The sequence below is a fragment of the Ogataea polymorpha genome, assembly GCF_001664045.1.
Source record: "Ogataea polymorpha strain NCYC 495 leu1.1 chromosome Unknown OGAPOscaffold_3, whole genome shotgun sequence".
Lineage (NCBI taxonomy): Eukaryota > Fungi > Ascomycota > Pichiomycetes > Pichiales > Pichiaceae > Ogataea > Ogataea polymorpha.
Window position 1 is genome coordinate 1028326 of NW_017264700.1, and position 19983 is coordinate 1048308.

At 49.6% G+C, this 19983-nt stretch overlaps 14 protein-coding genes across 14 annotated transcripts; 9 read left to right on the top strand and 5 right to left on the bottom strand.

Annotated features, from left to right (window-relative positions):
* Positions 1-171: 171 nt before the first annotated feature.
* OGAPODRAFT_93662 (uncharacterized protein) lies at positions 172-2098 on the bottom strand (the record flags this gene model as incomplete). The annotated part of the gene is made up of 1 exon (XM_018357385.1): positions 172-2098. One exon carries the CDS (start codon positions 2096-2098, stop codon positions 197-199), a length of 1902 nt encoding a protein of 633 aa, XP_018211630.1. The 3' UTR covers positions 172-196.
* Positions 2099-2577: 479 nt separating this feature from the next.
* OGAPODRAFT_16280 (uncharacterized protein) lies at positions 2578-3734 on the top strand. Its single transcript, XM_018354315.1, has one exon. The coding sequence runs from the start codon at positions 2583-2585 to the stop codon at positions 3666-3668; it is 1086 nt and encodes a 361-aa protein (XP_018211631.1). The 5' UTR covers positions 2578-2582; the 3' UTR covers positions 3669-3734.
* A 54-nt stretch (positions 3735-3788) lies between these two features.
* On the top strand, positions 3789-4160 carry OGAPODRAFT_7965 (uncharacterized protein; the record flags this gene model as incomplete). The annotated part of the gene is made up of 2 exons (XM_018356456.1): positions 3789-4048; positions 4115-4160. 2 exons carry the CDS (start codon positions 3789-3791, stop codon positions 4158-4160), a joined length of 306 nt encoding a protein of 101 aa, XP_018211632.1.
* A 104-nt stretch (positions 4161-4264) lies between these two features.
* On the top strand, positions 4265-5164 carry OGAPODRAFT_93664 (uncharacterized protein; the record flags this gene model as incomplete). Its single annotated transcript, XM_018357386.1, has 1 exon — positions 4265-5164. The coding sequence occupies one exon, from the start codon at positions 4265-4267 to the stop codon at positions 5162-5164; it is 900 nt and encodes a 299-aa protein (XP_018211633.1).
* A 37-nt stretch (positions 5165-5201) lies between these two features.
* On the bottom strand, positions 5202-6406 carry OGAPODRAFT_93665 (uncharacterized protein; the record flags this gene model as incomplete). Its single annotated transcript, XM_018357387.1, has 1 exon — positions 5202-6406. The coding sequence occupies one exon, from the start codon at positions 6404-6406 to the stop codon at positions 5372-5374; it is 1035 nt and encodes a 344-aa protein (XP_018211634.1). The 3' UTR covers positions 5202-5371.
* Positions 6407-7118: 712 nt separating this feature from the next.
* Positions 7119-9591, top strand: OGAPODRAFT_87403 (uncharacterized protein; the record flags this gene model as incomplete). The annotated part of the gene is made up of 2 exons (XM_018356863.1): positions 7119-7325; positions 7773-9591. Exons 1-2 carry the CDS (start codon positions 7275-7277, stop codon positions 9588-9590), a joined length of 1869 nt encoding a protein of 622 aa, XP_018211635.1. The 5' UTR covers positions 7119-7274.
* On the bottom strand, positions 9584-10758 carry OGAPODRAFT_16282 (uncharacterized protein). The gene has a single exon (XM_018354316.1). The coding sequence runs from the start codon at positions 10668-10670 to the stop codon at positions 9603-9605; it is 1068 nt and encodes a 355-aa protein (XP_018211636.1). The 5' UTR covers positions 10671-10758; the 3' UTR covers positions 9584-9602.
* A 609-nt stretch (positions 10759-11367) lies between these two features.
* On the top strand, positions 11368-11997 carry OGAPODRAFT_37259 (uncharacterized protein; the record flags this gene model as incomplete). Its single annotated transcript, XM_018355335.1, has 1 exon — positions 11368-11997. A coding segment is annotated over one exon (630 nt), but the record flags the coding sequence as incomplete, so codon positions are not given.
* Positions 11998-12115: 118 nt separating this feature from the next.
* On the top strand, positions 12116-13207 carry OGAPODRAFT_76223 (uncharacterized protein; the record flags this gene model as incomplete). Its single annotated transcript, XM_018356144.1, has 1 exon — positions 12116-13207. The coding sequence occupies one exon, from the start codon at positions 12116-12118 to the stop codon at positions 13205-13207; it is 1092 nt and encodes a 363-aa protein (XP_018211638.1).
* Positions 13208-13420: 213 nt separating this feature from the next.
* Positions 13421-14047, top strand: OGAPODRAFT_48350 (uncharacterized protein; the record flags this gene model as incomplete). The annotated part of the gene is made up of 1 exon (XM_018355581.1): positions 13421-14047. The coding sequence occupies one exon, from the start codon at positions 13421-13423 to the stop codon at positions 14045-14047; it is 627 nt and encodes a 208-aa protein (XP_018211639.1).
* Positions 14048-14079: 32 nt separating this feature from the next.
* On the bottom strand, positions 14080-16656 carry OGAPODRAFT_41371 (uncharacterized protein; the record flags this gene model as incomplete). The annotated part of the gene is made up of 3 exons (XM_018355415.1): positions 14080-14651; positions 14748-15072; positions 15100-16656. Coding segments are annotated over 3 exons (2454 nt in total), but the record flags the coding sequence as incomplete, so codon positions are not given.
* Positions 16657-16888: 232 nt separating this feature from the next.
* OGAPODRAFT_16283 (uncharacterized protein) lies at positions 16889-18115 on the top strand. Its single transcript, XM_018354317.1, has one exon. The coding sequence runs from the start codon at positions 17013-17015 to the stop codon at positions 18063-18065; it is 1053 nt and encodes a 350-aa protein (XP_018211641.1). The 5' UTR covers positions 16889-17012; the 3' UTR covers positions 18066-18115.
* A 72-nt stretch (positions 18116-18187) lies between these two features.
* Positions 18188-18683, top strand: OGAPODRAFT_16284 (uncharacterized protein; the record flags this gene model as incomplete). Its single annotated transcript, XM_018354318.1, has 1 exon — positions 18188-18683. A coding segment is annotated over exon 1 (422 nt), but the record flags the coding sequence as incomplete, so codon positions are not given.
* A 44-nt stretch (positions 18684-18727) lies between these two features.
* On the bottom strand, positions 18728-19871 carry OGAPODRAFT_16285 (uncharacterized protein). Its single transcript, XM_018354319.1, has one exon. It carries the CDS (start codon positions 19853-19855, stop codon positions 18755-18757), a length of 1101 nt encoding a protein of 366 aa, XP_018211643.1. The 5' UTR covers positions 19856-19871; the 3' UTR covers positions 18728-18754.
* Positions 19872-19983: the final 112 nt, after the last annotated feature.

The window sequence follows — 19983 nt, forward strand, 5'->3', positions numbered from 1 at the left end:
TGTATGACGCTGCTGATTTGAATGAATTAATTCCTCTTTATAGACAAGTACAGTGCTATGCCTTCAAATCAGTCATCTTATTATAAATAAAAAAAGAATGGCTTATTATTTTACGAAAAAAAAAACATTTTTATCTAATCTACGGACTGACGCGAAAATCGTAGTGTACATCGAATTACTATTATGACTATCATGCTTATGCCGTTAGAAACTCGAAAACGTCAATGGCAGTACGGAGTCTGCCAAGTTTCGTGATCCAGGTGCTTTCGTACTCGTAATATTGTTCTAACTGCTTGAGCTCGGACGGAAGCAGAAGTTCTTGCTCTCTGCCCTTCACGTCCTCTCTGTTGACTTTATCCAGCAGAATCTTGTTTTGTTTTTTGTATTGCTCAAGTTTTTCCAAAACCTCGCCCATATTGAACAGGATGGACTTTTTGAACATTTGAATCGCTGGCTGTGGCTTGAATCTAAATGCATACACGGACCGCATCGCAGACCGATCCTGTGTTTTGGGAATCTCCTGCAGTTCTATAATGTTGAACCTGAGTAGGCGACTCAAGATGTTCCTGACTGAGGCCTCTTTCATTAGCACAAGCTTGCTCACCGCCTTTTCGTCGGTAAGACGTTTGTCTTCAATGCAATTCAAGACTTTTAGTGCGTCCGGCCCTATGATGGCCTTCACATACTGTTTGAACACATGTTTGGCCAAAATTGGAGACAGCCGAGTGTAAGGAACATGGAACTGTCCCAGGTCTGTCTCGGCAAGAAACGGAAATTTGGGGTCTGCGGCCAGAAGCTTCAGATGCTGCATGAGGGTGGACATGATGCGCGGATCCGGGTTATCGGCGTCGTCATATTGATTTTCGTCGTCCGACTCATGAGATCCGAGTCTCTCTAGGACCTCGTCCACCTCGATCTTGACCTTTTTCACACCAGGAAACCCATTGGAGTGGTCGTCGGCTTTCCTCTTGCGACCAAACTCCAACGATGGATCAGCAATTGTATTTTTCATGCTGGCGACAGTAACGCCAAACTTCTCACCGTTCCTCACAAGCTCCTTGTACACCTCGTTGACGGTTATATTCATGCCCCTCTCCTGGTCTTTCAGCTCGTATCTGCCACGGATTTGCTCCACTACACGAGGATCTAGGCCCACTCCTGACTGTCCAACATTGGCAAGATATTTTTCCAGCCGAAGCTCTGGGTTCTCGACATCCGCCGACTTGGCTTCCAGCCGATTGAGTATAAGAGCATAGATTCTAGAAGAGATCTCGCCCACTTTGTGTCTGGCTTCTGAGGCAAAATGCAAAGATCGTAATCTCTTCAAATATCTATCGAGACTGAACGTCAACGGAATATCTGGGTTGACTTTTTGGAACATCGAACTCGAGTCCGATTGAAAAAGCCGCGAACGCAGTTTGTCCTCGCCCATGAGCTGTTGATGTTTTCTTCTGGTCTCTTCCTTGATCACCTGAAGCTTTTTTGCCTGAGAAATCACCTTTCCCTTATTTTCCGCGTTGAAAATCGCCGTCTGCTGTTGATACACTTTGTGGAAAAGATCGTACTTGCTCTGGAAATGCATCTCGTCAATTGGAACTAGCCACTTTTCAAGAACGAGAATCGAGAACGCCTTCTCTGTCTCCGTCTGAGCTGCCCCGTCCACATTCTTGAGGTATTCTCCGGTAGTCAAATGCCCATTGACCAGCACCTGTTGGACAATGGCGGCATGGAGCTCACTGTAGTCGCGATGGATATCATTTATGATCGCGTTAGCATACAGGAACTTGTAGCAGCCAGAGAACGAACACGAGTAGTATGTCTGCGTTTTATCGGTGATAAAATTAGTTTCTTCAAAGTAGACGGCACACTCCAGCTGTAGCAAAGAAACAAGCGACTTTTTCACCGCCGACATCTTCATCTTGCACATCTTGTGCAATTGAGGCAGCGTAAGTCTTTTGTGATCTAGAAGAATGCCAAACACGTATGCCGCCTGCTCTCCGAGAACCAGCTTCAAAAGAGAAGTAAACAAGAACGACTCGGGAGATTTAGTCTTCATAGACAGTGGAAGCTCTGTAGGAGCCCCTTCTCGAGCCGACATGGTATGTGATCTCAGATAGGTAAAAATTTATGAAAAAAAAAGAGCACACCTTACATAAGCGTGAGAGAACACTGCCCGGATGAGGAGGGAAAAAATGGGACAAGACCCAGTCGTGGTGGACGGATGTCACAATATTCACACTGTCCAATCACAGAAGAAGAATTTATAAAAGCACTCAAGTTGTCGAATCAAGGGGATGGACAGGAAAGCCCAATCCCGCAATGACTGCATTGAGTGTGTCGTGCCAGGAAAGATATAGTACACGAGCGCTTGATACGTGAAGTAGGATGTAGAGCCCTGGGAAGCGAGCCGGCCCCGGCGGCCAGCTCCCAAAATCTTTTGGCCGCCGTGATCCCGTGGTAAAAAAATATCTTCCCCACGACGCACCGGGAGAGGTGTAGTTTTTCAGGCTAACCAATTAGCTAGAAATTATAACAAACATTTAAGTTAAAAAAGTTTTCCATCCGTGTACAACAGGGCAAGAATGTTTGCAAGAACGTCGATCAGATCTTTCTCCACGACTGTGCCAAAGGCCGTCAAGGTGACCACTGTCGAGGCTCCAGGATCGGGAGTTTCGTCTCTCAAGGTGATTGTGAAAAACGCAGGTTCCAGGGCTAGTGCACCGGGTCTGGCTCACCTGCTTGCATCGTCCAGCTTCCTCAACACCGAGGCCAGAAGCGGCTTGAGACTGAAGAGAGAATCCGAACTGCTGGGAGGAGAATACAAGGCCACTGTTACCAGAGACTCGCTGGTGCTTGAGGCCAAGTTCCTGAAGGAAGCTCTGCCATATTACGTCAACGCCATTGGCGACGTTTTGACCGGAACTCTGTTCAGACCTCACGAACTGACCGAGATCGCCCTCCCATACTCCAAGACTGAGGCTGCGGTCGCCAACAGCAGCCCTGACTTCAAGGCCCTGGAAGCTTTGCACGCCATCACCTTTAGAACGGGCCTGGGTAAGCCACTTTTCTACGACGGCTCCAAATCGTACACATCCGAGGACGTTGCCCAATACGCCAAGTCTGTGTTTCTGGACGGCAATGTTGAAGTTGTTGGATCGAACGTTGTCGAGGCCGACCTGAAAAAATTCATTTCTGAATCTCCTCTGTCCAAGCTTCCTGCTGGTGAGACTTCGCCTGCTCCACAGAAATCTGTGGCTGGCCAGGACGCCAGAATCAGACAGGCCGGCCCAACCGCCGCCGTGATTGGTGTGGCCGCCTCTGACGTTGCTACGTACTCTCTTCTTGCTGCATATGCCAAGTCCTCGCTCCCAGCCAGCTCCTCTGCCGCTGTTGACGCCAAGGTCGTCCCATACGACGGTGCTGCTCTGTTCTACATCTCCATCACCTCTCCATCTGGTGCTGAGACCGGTGCTCTGGTTTCCCAGGCTGCCAAGCTCCTCAAGGAGGCCAAGGGCCTGTCCAAGTACAAGGCTCTGGCTACCTACAACCAGGCCGCCCAGGGCTCCTCTGTCGATATTTCTGCTGCTAAAGACTCTGTTTCCGTTCCTAAATTCAACTTGGCTGTTGTTGGTGACGTCGACGCTGTTCCATACGCTGACGAGCTGTGAGGGTGCCAAATAGATGTACTAATCAAAAGATAGAAGACAGTAACATAGCAGAATTTACACCCGTTTATAAATATGGCTGAAAAATCAGTGCAAAAAATTAAAATCCAACTACTTTGTACCATGTCTTTCCAGCCCATCAATCCTAAACCCTATCTACAGTCGCTTGTCGGCAAGCCTGTGGTGATAAAGCTGAAGTTCAATAATATAGAGTACCACGGAAAGCTGCTCTCTATCGACAACTACATGAATCTTTTGCTGGACAAAGACGTCAAGGAGATCGACACCGCCGCCGAAACGAGCACGGACCTTGGTGATGAACTGTTTGTGCGGTGCAACAACGTTTTGTGGGTAGGCGAGAAACAGGACAACGAGCAGCCAGAGTGAGATAAACTGTAATTAACTGTATACTAGATGAATAGAACGACGACAACGGCCACGCCTTGTAGTTTCCTTTCTGAGCCGGAAGTTTCTGGCCACTCTACGGCTGCCTAGCTCTTTGTTCCCTTTGCAGCTGAATGCCAGCCATTAGCGTCCACCTTGCTTCTGAGGCTCTTCTTTGTCGTGCACTTTCCAATCCGAAAAACATTTAATCTTTCATGTCTGACTTCGCAACCAAGCTGACCACTGTGGTGCACGATGACGACCAAATGGACGTCGAGACCGCAGAATTGCCTCCACACCTTGCACACATCGGCGAGACCGAGCAGACAGCACCGTCAGCATCTCCTGAACGCGTTTCGATGGAGCCCGAGGAACACGACCCAAACGAGCTCAGGCCGGGGTCGTTGCTTCTTTCAGGCGTGGACGAGCTGGACACGAGGGCAATAAAGCTGTATATCGACTCATTTCTGAAGCCAGACCTCAAATTCGAGAACAGGGAAGCATACGCCAAGTTTAACTACACTCTCGAGTGGGTGGACGACAAGAAAATCAACATTGTGTTTGAACAGCCCGACGCTGCCTTGGAGGCACTGAGCCTGCTGTCTGAAGTGTCGGATGGTCTTTCTCCTGAACAGGAACGTGGCGCCATGGAATACATCAGCAACGACCCTGGCTTCAACGACCAGAACGTCAGACTCTCGATAAGACAGAGCTACTGGGGAGACAGAAAGGTCAAGGGGGCCAGAAACTACTCGCGCTACTATCTGATCCACGGCGAGCCGGAGCCGGCTCAGAGACAGAGAACATATCGCAACTACAAAGCAGGACGAGGTGGAGCCCGCAACAGAGGGCCCGACCTGATCACAGGTGAGGACACTGGGGCTGTGGACGAGCAGGATGGCGATTCCCACCGAAAATTGGAGGTTTCTGGAAGATGGAACGGCCCAAGATCGAGAGGCCCGCCAAGGGGTTTCTCAAGAGGGAGAAACGAAAGGGGTCGTGAGAGATACCGAGAGAGACTGCAACCGAGAAGAGGAAATCGCGACGACGAGGAAGATTTGTTCCCGGACTTCCTGAAAAATAGAGACAGATCGCCGGCCAGAATGGAGGAGTGAACTGCATGTGTATTTTAGAATAGATTGTTGTCATGAATTTTTTTCCTTAATTTTTTACATGGATGGTAAAGAAGATGGACGGGGGTTACTGTTCTCCGCCCGTCGATACAACTGTTCCTAGAATAACATCCCAGAACATATTTTCCATCTTTCGTTTGCCTTATTCGCAAAACATAGATGAATATGGGAAAGAATCTGAGGAGACAGCTACGCATTCTCCCTGCACCGAACGACCACCCATGTCGTTGCGCAGCCGGCAAAGACATCCTCGACGACATGTTGTTCGGTGTAGATCTCGTTCATGTAGTCGAACCTGACGCCTGATTTTTCTTTCTGGTGTCGGCCGCAGTTCCCGTGCTCTCCCCATCCCCAGGCGAATACTTTGAATTTTTCAGCCAAAAGACCGTGTTCGCTTCCAATGGCAATCTTAGCGGGCGTGCCGATTGTAGTTACCGGAGCCAGCTGGCCGTGCGAGTTATTCCCGAACGAGATAAGCTGCCGGCTAGAAAGAAGATGAACAGAGCTCCACATGGCCCAAATGCGGTCTATTTTGCCAACAGTTTGGAGTCGTTCTGCTATTCCGTACTGGTCTTTGCCTTGCAGCAGTAGTTTCCCATCGCAGGAAAACACAGCAAAGTCTCGCGCCAGCGCAAACTCGCGCGCGCATATAGCAAGCCTTGTGGGTGTCCACAGCACTTTGGGTCCGTCCAGCAGCTGGCCTTTTTTATTATTTCCAAAGCCATAAAGCTCTCCGTTCTCAAACTGAAGAACAACGTTATGGAGCGACGACCCTGCCTTGATAATGCGGCCGTTGTATGGCAGCTCTATTTTGGCGGGCAGAGACTGAAGATGGATTTTCCCGAGCCCCAGCTCGCCTGTAAAGCCCTGTCCGCAAGTATATACCTCGTCATACGCAGAAATAAAAACGGTGTAATTCCAGCCTGCTACCACGTCTTTGACCTTGAACGGGAGATTAAGCTTTTGAAAAATTGGCAACGATTCTTGGAAACAGCCCAGCTGCCCATAACGGCTCGAGCCGGCCCCGTAAACCTGTCCGTTCTCCAGAAGCACTAGCGTGTGGTTTCCGCCGCAGGCAACTTTGACGGGCCTGATGTCTAGGTCTACCGTGCGGCCCAATTCAAATTGGAATTGCGCACATTCGAGCTGGTGGCGGTCCTCATTGTCGTCGAGCCCGAGCTGGAAGTTTCCGTTGGAGCCGCAGACGTAGATACGATAGGTCATTAGCTGATTCCGACGCGATAAATAGGGATCGACGCGTCGAGAGAAAAAAAAAATTAATCTAACTAAAAAAGCGTCTTGCTCTCGTTTTTTCAATCGCGTTTAACAAAAACCACATCCAGAGTTTCTTGTCGCTTTTCGTCCAGACCGACCGATGACCGACGACAGCATAATTATAGAGGACACAAACACCAATCGGGAATTGTCCAGGGGCTCTGAGGAGTCTCCTGTCCAGGTCCCGGACTCCTCGCCCATCAGGGTTAGATCGCAGTCCACAGAACCGGCCTCCTCTCCTATCCAGATAACTACTCGTCTCCCTAGTTTGAGAGAGAGATTCTCCTATAATCCCAACAGCTCGCTAGGCGCGAAGTTTTCGCATGAGCCGCTTGCTCCTCCTAAAGGCGCGCTTTCTTCAGATCTCAAACGCAGTTTCACGGCGCTGAAAAATAAATTCCCCCATTTGTCGCAGGCAACCGTGCTTTCGGCCCTCAAGACAAAAGGGTCGTTAAGGGAAGCTGCCGCATACTTGAGTTCACTGCCACAGGGGGTTGGATCAAAGCCTTCAGACGGCTACCCGATAGGCGTGGCACAGATAGTCTCTCCTCAAAAAATAGTGCTTTCTTCATCGTCGCCCATAAAGCCAGAGAATGATGTGCTCTCCTCCAAGGTGAAATTACAAAAGGCATCTAGTATTCTACAGAGATACGGAAACGTTCAAACGAAAAGGGAACCGGAGCCAGTTCCTGCCAAGAAACGGAAGCTTGTGCGTGGAACCAGAGACGCCAAACGTGGAGCGGTGTCACTGTCAGACAGTGACCATGAGCCGATTGTTCTTGATGATGAGGAGCCTGAAGAAGTTGACGACGAGAGCATGGAGGAGTCTGAAGTCGAAGAAGCTGTGGATCTGGAGTTTGATGAGAAGGTGCTGCATTTCCTCAACACCGGTGACAAACGGGACGTCGTTGACATTGCTGGTGTCCCTCCTTCGATTGCGCAGGCGTTAATAGACAGCAGGCCGTTCAAGTCGCTAGAGGAGGTGGAGAATTTTGATTTCGCAGAAAAAGAAAGCTCTGCAAGTACAAACAAGAAAAGAGTGGTGAAAAAGAAGGCTGTTGGAGAGAAGATCCTGGAGACCACTATTAAAAAGCTGAAAGGGTATGCGGCAGTAGACTCGCTGATCAAGAAGTGCCAAACACATGGAAACAGCATCACCCACGCCATCCATAAATGGGGTGCAGAGGTTTACAACGAGAAGGGAGAGCTGGAGATTGTGGATATTGACGTGAAGAGCGAACAGAGTGACGACAACATGTCAGACAAGACCCTTTTTTCCAACGAGAATTCCCAGAGCAAGAACGAAAGCTACGAGGTTCTCACTTCTGACGATGATATGGAGGACAGGGAGTTCACTTTAAAAATGTCCAAATCAAGCGGCAGACCGCGCGGAAGACCGCCTCTGGTTAAAGTTGACTACTACAGGCACAAGCCAAAATTGATGGCAGACGGATTCGAGCTGAAAAACTACCAGATTGTGGGAATGAACTGGCTGAACCTGTTGTACCAAAAAAGACTCTCGTGCATTCTTGCCGATGAGATGGGCTTGGGAAAAACGTTGCAGGTGATTGCATTTTTGACGTATCTCAAACAGCAGTCCTTTGACGGCCCGCATCTGGTGATTGTTCCGTCTTCCACATTGGAAAATTGGCTCAGAGAGTTTCAGAAGTTCTCTCCGTCTCTCAAGGTGATACCGTACTATGGCAGCCAAAGCGCGAGAGCAGAACTGAGGGAGGAGCTGATGTATAACGGGGATTACGACGTTTTGGTGACAACATACACGCTTGCCACCGGCCATAAGTACGACCAGTCCTTCTTGAGAAGCAGGAACTTCAACGTTATCGTCTACGATGAAGGCCATATGCTGAAAAATTCGAATTCTGATAGATATGCGAAGCTGATGAAGCTGGGTGCCCGTTTCCGGCTACTTTTGACCGGCACTCCACTGCAGAACAACCTGAGAGAGCTGATCTCTCTGCTTGCATTTATTTTGCCGGGCATATTCCACGAGAAGCGCGAGGATCTTCTAGTGCTGTTTGATCAAAAGGCGTCCACCAAATCGACCCACAAACGCGAGACCGAGGACGGTGACGCGGACGACGAGGAGAATTACAACCCGCTACTTTCGCAGCAGGCAATCACCAACGCCCGTGCCATGATGGCACCGTTTGTGCTGCGAAGAAAGAAGGACCAGGTGATGCAGCATCTACCTCCCAAACATCACCACATTGAGTACTGTGATCTGGATGAGTATCAAAAGAACGTTTATCAGCAGGAGATCCAGAAGGCTCGCGAGGCCAAGGCTGAGAGAGAGAGACGGAAGCTGATGAGTCCGGACGAACTACGGAAATTGTCAAAGACAACGATGTCGCTGTCGGCGTCGAATGTGGTGATGCAGCTGCGTAAGGCTGCTTTGCACCCGATGCTTTTCAGAACACATTATCAGGACTCAAAATTAAAGAAGATGGCGCGAGACATCATGAAGAGCGACGATTATTACAACGCCAATAGAGACTACATTTTTGAGGACATGCAAGTTATGTCCGATTTCGAGCTCAATAGGTTGTGCCACACGTACTCCAAGCAGCTGGCATCGTTCCAGTTAGACAACGAGGCGTACTACCAAAGCGGAAAGGTGAGAAAAATGCTGCAACTTATTAACAAGGTGACGGAGAAGGGAGAGAAAGTGCTGGTTTTCTCCTTATTTACCCAGGTGCTTGATATCCTAGAAATGGTGCTCAGTTTGAACCAGATCAAGTTCCTGCGACTGGACGGACAGACCTCCGTTGACGAAAGACAGGGAATCATCGACAAATTTTACGAGGCCGACGATGTGCCTGTGATGCTGCTTAGTACCAAGGCAGGTGGATTTGGTATCAATCTGGTTTGTGCCAACAACGTTATCATTTTCGACCAGTCTTTCAACCCCCATGACGACAAGCAGGCAGAGGACCGTGCTCACCGAGTCGGCCAGACCAAGGCGGTCAACGTTTACAGAATAATTTGCAGAGACACTATCGAGGAGAACATTTTGCAACTGGCCCAGAACAAGCTGCAGCTTGACGACTCGATGATGTCTGGCGACGACGACAAGGCGGCCAAGGCCGTGGAGAGCATGTTGTTCCCCGAGTAGATAGAGTGTATATTAAGATGAAAATTGGAGTTCTAGTCCGTACCCAAGACTTTTGGGATTCATGTCTTTGTAGTCAAACTTGACGCCTGTCGACAACAGCCAATCTTTGAAACGCCCCTCCCAGAGGAGACTGACTTGCTGTTTGTTCAAGCTGGTGGCGCATTTGAGACTGCTGCTAAAGTCCGACGTCTGGTGCTGGCTGATAAATAATCTGGTGGAGTTAGTCTCCGACAGCATGTGTGCTGGATCTATGTGCATGAAACTATCCACCAGTTCTTTCTGTTGCTCGGTTTTCAGCTTGTTAAAGCGTTCGTCCGTCACAGACTTGTTTTCGTCCGACAGTCGCCACAGATGACATCCTAGCGACAGATCGCTCTCGTACGAGTACACGTTGAAGTTGTATTTTGACACAAAGGTTGACAGAACGCTGGTCTTGATGGCGTACGTGGATTCGATCGAACCCAACAGCGGATTGATTACCAGAGTCATCGTGAGTGGTTTGCCAGAGGACGTGAGGTGTGTGGAGTAGCGAAGTCCGGTCGACATTCCTGGAGCCAGCGACTGGGCAGCGCACCACAACTCGCAGCCAACTGAAAATAGCGACGCGTCTGCCGCAGGAGTGGGTGCGCCCAGGTTGTATATGTAGCGAAGGCCAAAGAGCGCCTCGTTGGTGGAGAAAACGTACTCCTGCGCAGACTTGGGTGTTTGGCGTTGGTAGCAGATGTTCATTATGGTCGTAGAGTTGTACAGCTTGTTCAGCTTGGGCGTGTTGATGAACTTGATCAGCAGCTGAGAGTTTTCAGAGAGCCTTTTGATAAACATGCCCTCCAGAAATTGCGACGGGAAATACATTTTTCCGTACAGCAGTGTTGGTCTTTGGCTATAGTTGGAAATCCTGGGAGACGAAAGCAAACGATATCCTTCAAACATGGACTGCAGCGAAACAGAGGCTGTGTCGTTATACACGGAAGCAAGATCAACAGAGCTGTACATGTACGAGAGAGAGCCTGCGAGCTCTCCGAGCTGCGAGATGGACATGGAGGTGAAGCTGTTTTCAGTATTCTTCGAGGACACGGTCATGCTAAACCCGGAGGGTATCGGGAAGTCCAACACCTGTCTGGACGTGGCAAGGAATCTCTCATAAGAATTGTCGCAATTCCACAGAGTCGAGATGTAAAAGCATTTTTGTATGTATTCCATGTAATTTAGCATCTAGAGCACAAGATGGGAAAAAATATGGAACGGAAATATTAAATAGGAAACAAGTAGAAAATAAAAGTTCATAATTATTTCCATGTCCAACCAAAAGAGCCAGGACCCGCCCGTGGCGGAGATACCGTCTGATATGGAGCCTGTCGCGTCGCCGCCGAGCTCACCGACAATGTCGCCGTCGCTGCTGCCGCGAATTAATGAGAAGGAAGACGATATTGCCTGCTCGTCGGACTCAGACGTTTGGTCGCTCGGATCAGACAGGGACATCAATGCTCCCGAGCTTTTCACGATCTCGTCGGATTCGTACTTCTCGCAGCACAGAGAGTCATTTGGCGAGCTGCGAGGACGCGCATTGGATACGCCGCTCTCGACAAAGAAAAGTCGACGTGCCAGCGACCTCTCGCTGAAGTCGAACAACGATTACAGCAACTACACAGAGAGCGAGAACGAGCACACGAAGACGCCCAGTCGGCCTGGCCGCCGTCGAAGCAGCACGCCGCAGAACAAGCGGTCCGGGTCGTCGCGGTCACGCACCAGAGACGGTGCTCCCGAATCTGGCACAGGGTCTGAAATTTCCCAAACGGCTAAAATATTTAAGAACCTGCTCATACTGGAGGAGTCGCTGCGGCAGCAGAACGTGGAGCAGAAGCTTTTGCGACGGAAGTACTTTTCTTTCTTCATCAGCATGATCGTGGTGCTGTTTTTGAGCGGCTACCGACTGCTCTCGACGGTCGACTCCAGCTACATCCGGTTTGCTACCCAAATCGTGTTCATCATCGATGTTGTGACGCTGCTGCTCTTCTATCTTAGCGGAGAGTACCATCGGACGATTGTGCGACCACGCAAGTTTGTGGTGATCACAAACAAGGGCCTGCGACAGCTCAACATCAGACTGGTGAAGGTGCGCGTCGGGATGTACGACGCTCTGCTGGTGGTGCTCAAGTCGTGCTTTCTGATACCGATTCGCGCGCTGAAAATGCAGACCGTGTACCTCTCGAAAGTCGTGCGAGTGAGCTCGGTCGCAAAGTTCCGCAACTGGCTTGTGGAGCTCGAGATCAAGCTGGCGACCTCGAACGCCGGCGTCACCGATGTGAAGGTTGTCTTGAATCCGCGCGTTTTCAGCACCGACATCCGCGAGCAGTGGGAATTGTACAGAAACGAGTTCTGGAACAAGGAGACAATGCGCCGCCGCAAGATTATGGTGCGCGAGCGCAAAGATCGATAGATGTAGAGCGACTAAACTTTTCTCATTTATCGTGCCTAGTTAATTTTTTTAGCTGAAAAATAAAAATATCATCTAACCCATACCCACCATGCCTCGGCCTCCAAACAGTTGGGTGTGGCAGCATTACAGACACATTTCGAACGAAAACGGGTTTTCCAACGTTCAATGCATGCACTGTGACAAGACGTTCCGGTACTCCAGCAGGAACGGGCCCACGAATTTGGCACGGCATATAAACAAAACCCACCGTCTGGGACAGCCCGAATCGGCCATCACTCGCCGGCCTTTTGGGGCTGCACCTAACGACCTGGTCAAGAACGCCGACTCACAGAGGTCCCGCATGGCGCAGCAGCAACAGTCGCCGTCGCAGACCAAGGACTCCAGCACAGAGTCCGCTGCTTCTGGTGCTGCAGACAGAACAGGCTCGCTGGACATCGGTCTCACAACGCCAACCGACCTAGGAGCCGCTGGGTATGCAGCGCCAAATTCGATGCTCCAGGGGAACGGCATCATGGTCAACAATGGCGGGGGCTCGGCCGGTGGGGGCTCCACCTCGTCTGCGTCCTCTAACGGACACGCAGGGTCTCTCTCGGGACACGACTACTCTGACTCGATTTCGAGGTCGATCGCCATCCAGACTCCGCTGTACCGTCTGGACATGCAGGGCAATGGAACGACTCAGAGGTCGGTGCAAAAACAGGCCGATCAGCTCGAGGCTCTGCTGTACAGCGCCCAGCAGATGGTGCAGCAGATCGCGGCGCACCAGCCCCAGCTCTACCAGGTCCAGCACGTGATGCAAACAGTCGTTCAGACACAGCAGATTCTGTACCAGCAGATGAGACAGCAGGCCCGCACGGCTGTGCGAATCGAGCAGAGACTGGCCAGATCTTTGAATGAGAACAGGGGCACAGGGCTGGAGCAGGCGTACGATCTGATTCCTTTCGCGAACGGAGTCGACCCTGCAGAGGACGAGGCGGGTCTGCCGCTGCTGGTGAACATCTACGCGCTATTTAACTGCACCAATGCGGCCCTCGACCAGTACCTGGTCAACTACGAGCTATTGGGCAGCCAGGGCTCGCAAGCTGGCAGGCTCAGCAGACAGGAGAAGATTGTGCGCTTGGGCAAATTCATAGGCTGCACGATGGTGGACAAGTATTGGGAGATTTTCAGACGACATTGACCAGAGCAAGAGATTTGTGCGAGTGTATATTGGATACGGTGTATTAGTACGGTTATAAAGTTTGAGTTTTTGCACGACCCTTGACGAGATAAATGGCGAAAATGAAATAAATATATATTTCAATTTTCATCACTGATGGCGTCCTCTCAGAACCCGTCGATGCCCCAGGCACCGCCAATAATGCCGCCGCTGGGGATGATGCCTGCGTTGGGGATGTTTAACGTGGGGTCTGACAAGGCAACTTTCAAGTTTGAGCCGTATCTACGCAGACAGTACGGGTTTGGTCTCAATCCAGACAGACCGATCTGCGAATTTTGGCTGCAGTCGGGAAAGTGTCCCAACGGCAACGACTGCGAAAATAAGCATCCGTCCAAGATATTCAACAACAAGATCGTGTGCAAGTACTGGCTACGGGGACTGTGCAAGATGGGCGACGATTGCGACTTTTTGCACGAATATAACCTCCAACGTATGCCCGAGTGCGCGTACTACTCGCAGAACGGTGTGTGCACACAGTCGCCCGAGTGCATTTATCTCCACGTCGACCCACAATCTAAGATCGCTGAATGTTACAACTACTCGAACCTGGGATACTGTCCAGACGGGCCCAAGTGCCAGAGAAGACATGTTCGCAAAGTCATGTGTCCGCTGTATCTTACCGGATTCTGTCCCAAGGGCCCAGAGTGCGAGCTGAGCCATCCAAAATTCAACCCAGCCATGATTCAGGGCCGCTTTAAGATACGAACAGACGAACAGATCATCGCGGGACGCAAGGCCAAGCTTGAACAGCAACAACGCGAAGCGGAAAAGACGGACGATCACGACGGATTGCAAATATAGAGCATATAGCATTGTACAATATTACATTATTTTCTATCGATTCTTAAATTTCTTGCCCTGCTCCGCTCTGCGGGAGTCAGGGCCCATTCGAGATCATTGAGCTCCTCCACCTCGTCGTCATCGTCCAGCCCCAGCATCATGACTATCTGGGTGATCCGGATGAAATTGTCCCGTAGACTGTAGTCGTATTTTGTGACCTCGCTGATAATGGTTGACACGTCTTTTTCCAGCTTTGCTGCTCCCAATTCGTTGCATTTTCTCTCCATGGCCCAGATTTTATTTTCCATTGCCGATGCCAAATTCGACACCACCAGTTGTATCAAGGCCTGGAAGTTCGCTCTGGTGAATATGGTGAGATACGGAATGATCAACGAGTTCCATTCCTTGATGAAGTTGAGCATGACCTCCGAAGTAGAGCTCAGAGCCAGAATATCGGAGGAGATCAGATAGTCGGTCTCTTTCAGCACATCGTTGACCATTCTGCTCAGCTTGGCCCGGAAATTCTGGTTGAAAATTGTCTTTATGTTCTCTTTGAGCACAACGTCTGATTTTTCAATGAAGGATGTGCTCAACGTCATCACCACCGATTTCAGCCTGTCCCTAACTGACGGATTATCTTCGGTCCCTTCACGGTTGTTAAGATCCACACGAAGCTGTATATCCGTGTTGGGGTCTCTCTCCATGGATGCACGGACTTGACTGAACTCCTGGTCGTCCACGATCAAGAGATTGTCATTCTCGAGCTTTGTCACCAAATTGTTGGACAATTTGTCCAAATATTGTTGAAAAACGCTGATCGAGTTGAGCACAATGACAAATTGCTGCAACTTGTCCGAAGTCTCTGTTTCAACGCCGCTCAAATTGATGGCTGCGTTCAATGCGGAAGTAGCACTTTTCATGAACAGGTTTCCAGAATTAATGTCCTTCCCTCCGATTGGCGGAGTGCCGCTTCTTGGAGTCATGAGATTCGAAGATCCCCCCTTTTGGTTGATAGGCAGATTTGTCCGGCTATTGGTATGCAGGGACTGAATAGCTTGAGCCGTGAGCAATACCGAGTTTGCTCTCGGCTGCGAATCGGTAAGTTTCCTCTTCATGATATTAAGGAAGTCGTTCTCGAGAATTCTCCTCGTGTTGGACATCATGTTTTTAATCGTGAAAAATTCGCCTGTGGTGATAGTCTGCAGCATGATCAGGTTCAACGAGATGGTGATATCTTCGACCATCGATGTCACTGGCGGGTCCTCTGGAGTGAGGGAGAGTAGCGACTGATTGGTGGATGCGTTGGCCTTTGTGGCTGATGCTAAGTACCTCACACAGAGCTGAAGCTGTGGAGTAATGTCGGGGAGGTTTTCTAGAAGAAACGCCTTTTCTATAGTTCTTCTGATGGCAAATGTGCAGAGCTGGTCAAAGCTCCTGGTGATTTTTTTGTGAATTTTTTCCATAAACGTACTCAACAGCAAAGGTTGCGGATAAACAGCGTTCGCGTGGTTAGCTGTGTCGCTGGCGTCGTTCCAGGAGACGACGAAAAACTTGCAGTACATAGCCCAATGGTTCAGCATTGCAGAAAGCTCGTCGATCAGATTTGATACCTCAGAAAGAGAAATGACCACATTGTCGTCCTGTAGCTCCTCGTCTGTCTGAACATTACTCAGAATCGACCCGACAAGAATCGGATACCCGTAGTTAGTGATATCGCTGATCGCTCGATCTAGGTTATTTGCGTCCCAGAAGGTGTCAAAAATCAGGCCGCTCTGAAGATCGCATTCGGTCTGTATTGCGCTCAGAACTTTTGGAAGCACGTTTTTTCCGTAATATTTGGTGATGATGCGCGAATGCTGGTGAACGATATCGGCAATGGTTTGGTACAGCTGGAACAACACCTGCGCATAGAAGCTCGAATGCACGTCCTTTCCTTGCACGCTTCTCAAGTTGGTCCTTGATTGGTCGCTTATAATATTGCAAATGAATCTCGAGTAGCAGCTGAGCCCGACGTCGCTCTTGCCGATGAGGGGGAACAGTTGAAAGAAATAGGTGAGTCTTTGCACGTCCTTCTTGGCAGCAGCCTCGTTAAACTCGCTCAAAAATATGTCGTTTAGCTCCGAAATCCAAGAATCGAGCAGGACGCTCGGCATCTCTGGCAGGTCGCTAGTGGGGACAATAAATTCCACAAACTCGTCGTCAATCAGCCCAGGAGGGAGGTTACGGACGGCGTTGATCGATGAGGCTGCTGCCAGCCAGTCCTGCTGTTTGATTGCTACGTCGGCCTTTTGAACCTCGTACTTCAGTGTTCGCACGTTTTCCACGTAATCCTTGGTAGCCTTAATTTTTGATTTTTCCGAGTCGAGCAGTCTCACTCTCTCGGTGATTTTCGAGCTCAGCGCCGACGCGTTTTCCATAATTTTCTTGAGCGACCGAGAATGGCTTAGCGTGGTCGAGAGCTCCACTCTGCTGATTTCCAACGCGCGAATTGACGAGCCGTGGGCCACATACTGTTTGTTTGTGAATCTGTGAAGAATGTAGTCTAGTTGCTGCTGTTTCGAGTCAATTTGCCTTAATAGTCTCACTAGTTGGTGCAGAGACGTTGCCTGCTGCAACGACTTCTCCAACTTCAGCAACTCCAGCTGTATGTCTTCTTTAGATGGTATCGATGCGGCTGTTATGTCCTGGCCGTTGGTCACTTTCTGGCCCGAGGAAGAGGCCGTTCCGGCTTTCGTGTCCAAAAATGCCGTGGTCTGTGTGCTCATTGTACAAGTAGAAGCCCGTGTGGCGTCCCGCAGTGTTCCCAAATAGGGCTAGAGATGAAGATTTCCACGTGGAAGTTTTTTTTTGAATAAAAAAACAAAATAATTATCATTTTAATCGTGTCGGGTGTCGGAAAACGTGCAACCATATCGCTTGCAGAGGGTAAAGAGACAATCAGAGCTCATTGATGTACCATATAAACACACATGTCCCATGAAGCGAAATGATCACCACGGCCAATTCTACCGCTAGAGTCAAAATACTCGCTCTCATTTCCCTGATAGTTGTGCTAATCATGGTTTATCCCCGCTCTGCACAGACAGGCGCGACAATTCGAATTCAAAGCTGGAATCTGAGATACGACTCCATGCCAAACGCTATCACCGTCGACGAGACTATTGCAGCTCTAAACAAGACCGTTCCTATTGACACACAGACTAAGTATTACTCCGATGACACGGAGCAACCATGGTCAACACGCAGGATCGGCATCAAAAATGAGGTTCTGTTTAACAAAGTGGATCTGTTCACCGTCAATGAAGGCCTCCATAGACAAGTTGAAGACCTAAAGGAGCTCCTGGACATGCCGTACATCGGTGTGGGCAGGGACGACGGAGCGCAGGCGGGCGAATACCAGGCGATCTTCTACAACCCGGAGTCTGTTAAGCTACTTTCAAACGACACATTCTGGCTGAGCGATAAGCCATTTGAGCCCTCGAAGTACCCTGGTGCCGGTTCCTACCGCTCTTGCAGCGTTGGCTATTTTCAGACCAAGAAAGAAGGTACCAAATTTGTAGTGATCAATGCGCATCTTGACGACCAGTCAGACGACCAGAGACGGCTGGGCGCAGCACTGATCAAGCACAGAGCCGCATACGAGCAGGAAACGAAGAAGGTCCCGGTATTTTTGGTCGGAGACTTCAACTCGCAGGTCAGCGGAGAAACCAGCGGAGCGTACAAGATCACAACGGGGAGGTTGGAGTTTCCTACTAACAGGCTGAATTCGACATTTGTGGCCAGATACAACCATTCGAGTTCCGGCTTTGAGTTCCTGGATTTAATCGAGGCAACTCCTGTGGAGAACAGGCTTGGAAATCTCGCTACTTTCACCGGTTTCAAGAATAACGTCGACTCCTTTAGTAGGATCGACTTCCAGTTCGGCAGCAACACAGGCAACTGGGAAGCTGTCAGATACAAGGTTGGCGAAAATTGGTACGACGACTCGTATTATCTCTCGGACCACAGACCTGTTATCAGTGACGTTGTTTTGAATTAAGTGAAACTATGACAGATATTTTTTTATATTGAATAAAAAGTCGGGCGCGGTAGCAATTAATTATGTATAACAAGCACAACATTTCTCTCCACTAATGTTTTCCAGACTTCTCCTCAGACCAAGCCCAATTACAAACAAATTCGTTTTCAAGGCCGTCCCTAGGACCAGGTTGATTTCTAACCTGTTGGCCAGACCAATGGCCAGACCGCTGGCGCCCAAACTTGGTGTTTCGATAGGCGTGCTAAGTATCTCGAGCTACTGGCTCTATCACAACCAAATCAAGAACGAGGTGGCTTTTGGCGACGAAAAACGGCTCGAGCTAGAAAGTGCCGCTCAGGACATCGCCCAGAAACCCCAATATGACAAGTCTCTCGGGGGAAAGCTGGACTACCAGGAGCTGTCCATTGGATCGATGTGTGGCCTAGTCTGCGGCATGGTTGTGGGAAAATTGAGCTCCATTTTCGTGTTTTTGTCCCTCAGTTTCTACCTGGGCGTCCAGTTCCTTAATTCAAGGGGAATCGTTTCTATTCCTTGGACTCGCTACATTAAAATGGGCTCCCATTTAATTGACGTCAGGCAGATGATTTTCGAAAAACCAAGTTTCAACATCACCTTCATCCTCACATTTCTGCTGGCGGCCTACTATATTTGAAACGGCAACTCCCTTTTATACATAGATTCCTGAATGATCATTTCTTCAAAATCGTAATGACGTCCTCGTCCTCCAGCACGTGGCTCAGTCCCACGTACTGCGGCTGGTGCTTCACGCTCGTGCCGAAAACGAGAGCCGAGCGGAAATCGTCGACCAGAGACTTGTGGATCTTATTACAAAAATCCTCTACCGTGCTTTTGCCGGCACGAAGCACCACCGGGTCATTGAAGTCTGGCAGCTTACCCTTTGGTTTGGTGTAGACCCGCACAAGCTTGAGTCTGTCCCACATCATTTCTAGCAGCTCATCAAGATTCCAGCCGCTTCCCGAAGAGATAGGAACGGCGTTGGGGATTCGATATAGCAGGTCCAGCTCTTCGATGGAGAACGAGTCGATCTTGTTCAGCACGTAGATTGCCGGGATGTATCTCCTGTTCCTGGCCTCGATGACGTCAATTAAGTCGTCGACGGTGGCATCGCAACGGAACTGGACGTCGCACGAGTTCATTCTGTACTCCTGCAACACTGCCTTGATCTCGTCGTGGTCGATCTTGGTCAATGGCACCGTGCTTGTGATATTGATTCCTCCCTTCTCTTTCTTCTTGAGCAAAATGTCTGGCGGCGACTGGTTCAAACGTATACCAAAACCTTCCAGCTCGCTCTCTATGATTTTTTTATGCTGCAAAGGCTTGTTCACGTCCAACACAATGAAGATGAGGTCACAAGACCGCGCCACCGCAATAACTTGTTTACCTCTACCACGGCCGTCCTTGGCGCCTTCGATGATACCAGGAAGATCCAGCATCTGGATCTTGGCTCCCTTATATCTAATAACACCGGGGACCGTAGTAAGCGTGGTAAATTCGTATGCTGCTGCCTCTGAGTGTGTTCCTGTGAGTTTCGACAGTAAAGTACTTTTACCGACAGATGGAAATCCAATGAATCCGATGGTTTCTCCTGTTTTCTTGACGTCGAATCCTGGTCCTCCTCCGCCTCCGCCTGAGTTGGCGTCCTTCAGTAGCTCGTTCTTTAACTTGGCGAGCTTAGCCTTCAGCATACCCAAATGCTTCTCTGTGGCCTTATTCTTCTGCGTTCTGGCCATCTCCTCCTCGATGGCCTTGATTTTCTCGACGGTAGTCATGATGAACAAAGATGATAAATCTTAGGATAATTTTTTTCTAACTAGTAGCGACGCGGCGGTATGGTCTGTGGTGTCTCTTGAAAATTTTTTAGCCCTTGTGTAAAATTAAAGTGTCATTCAAACTAAAC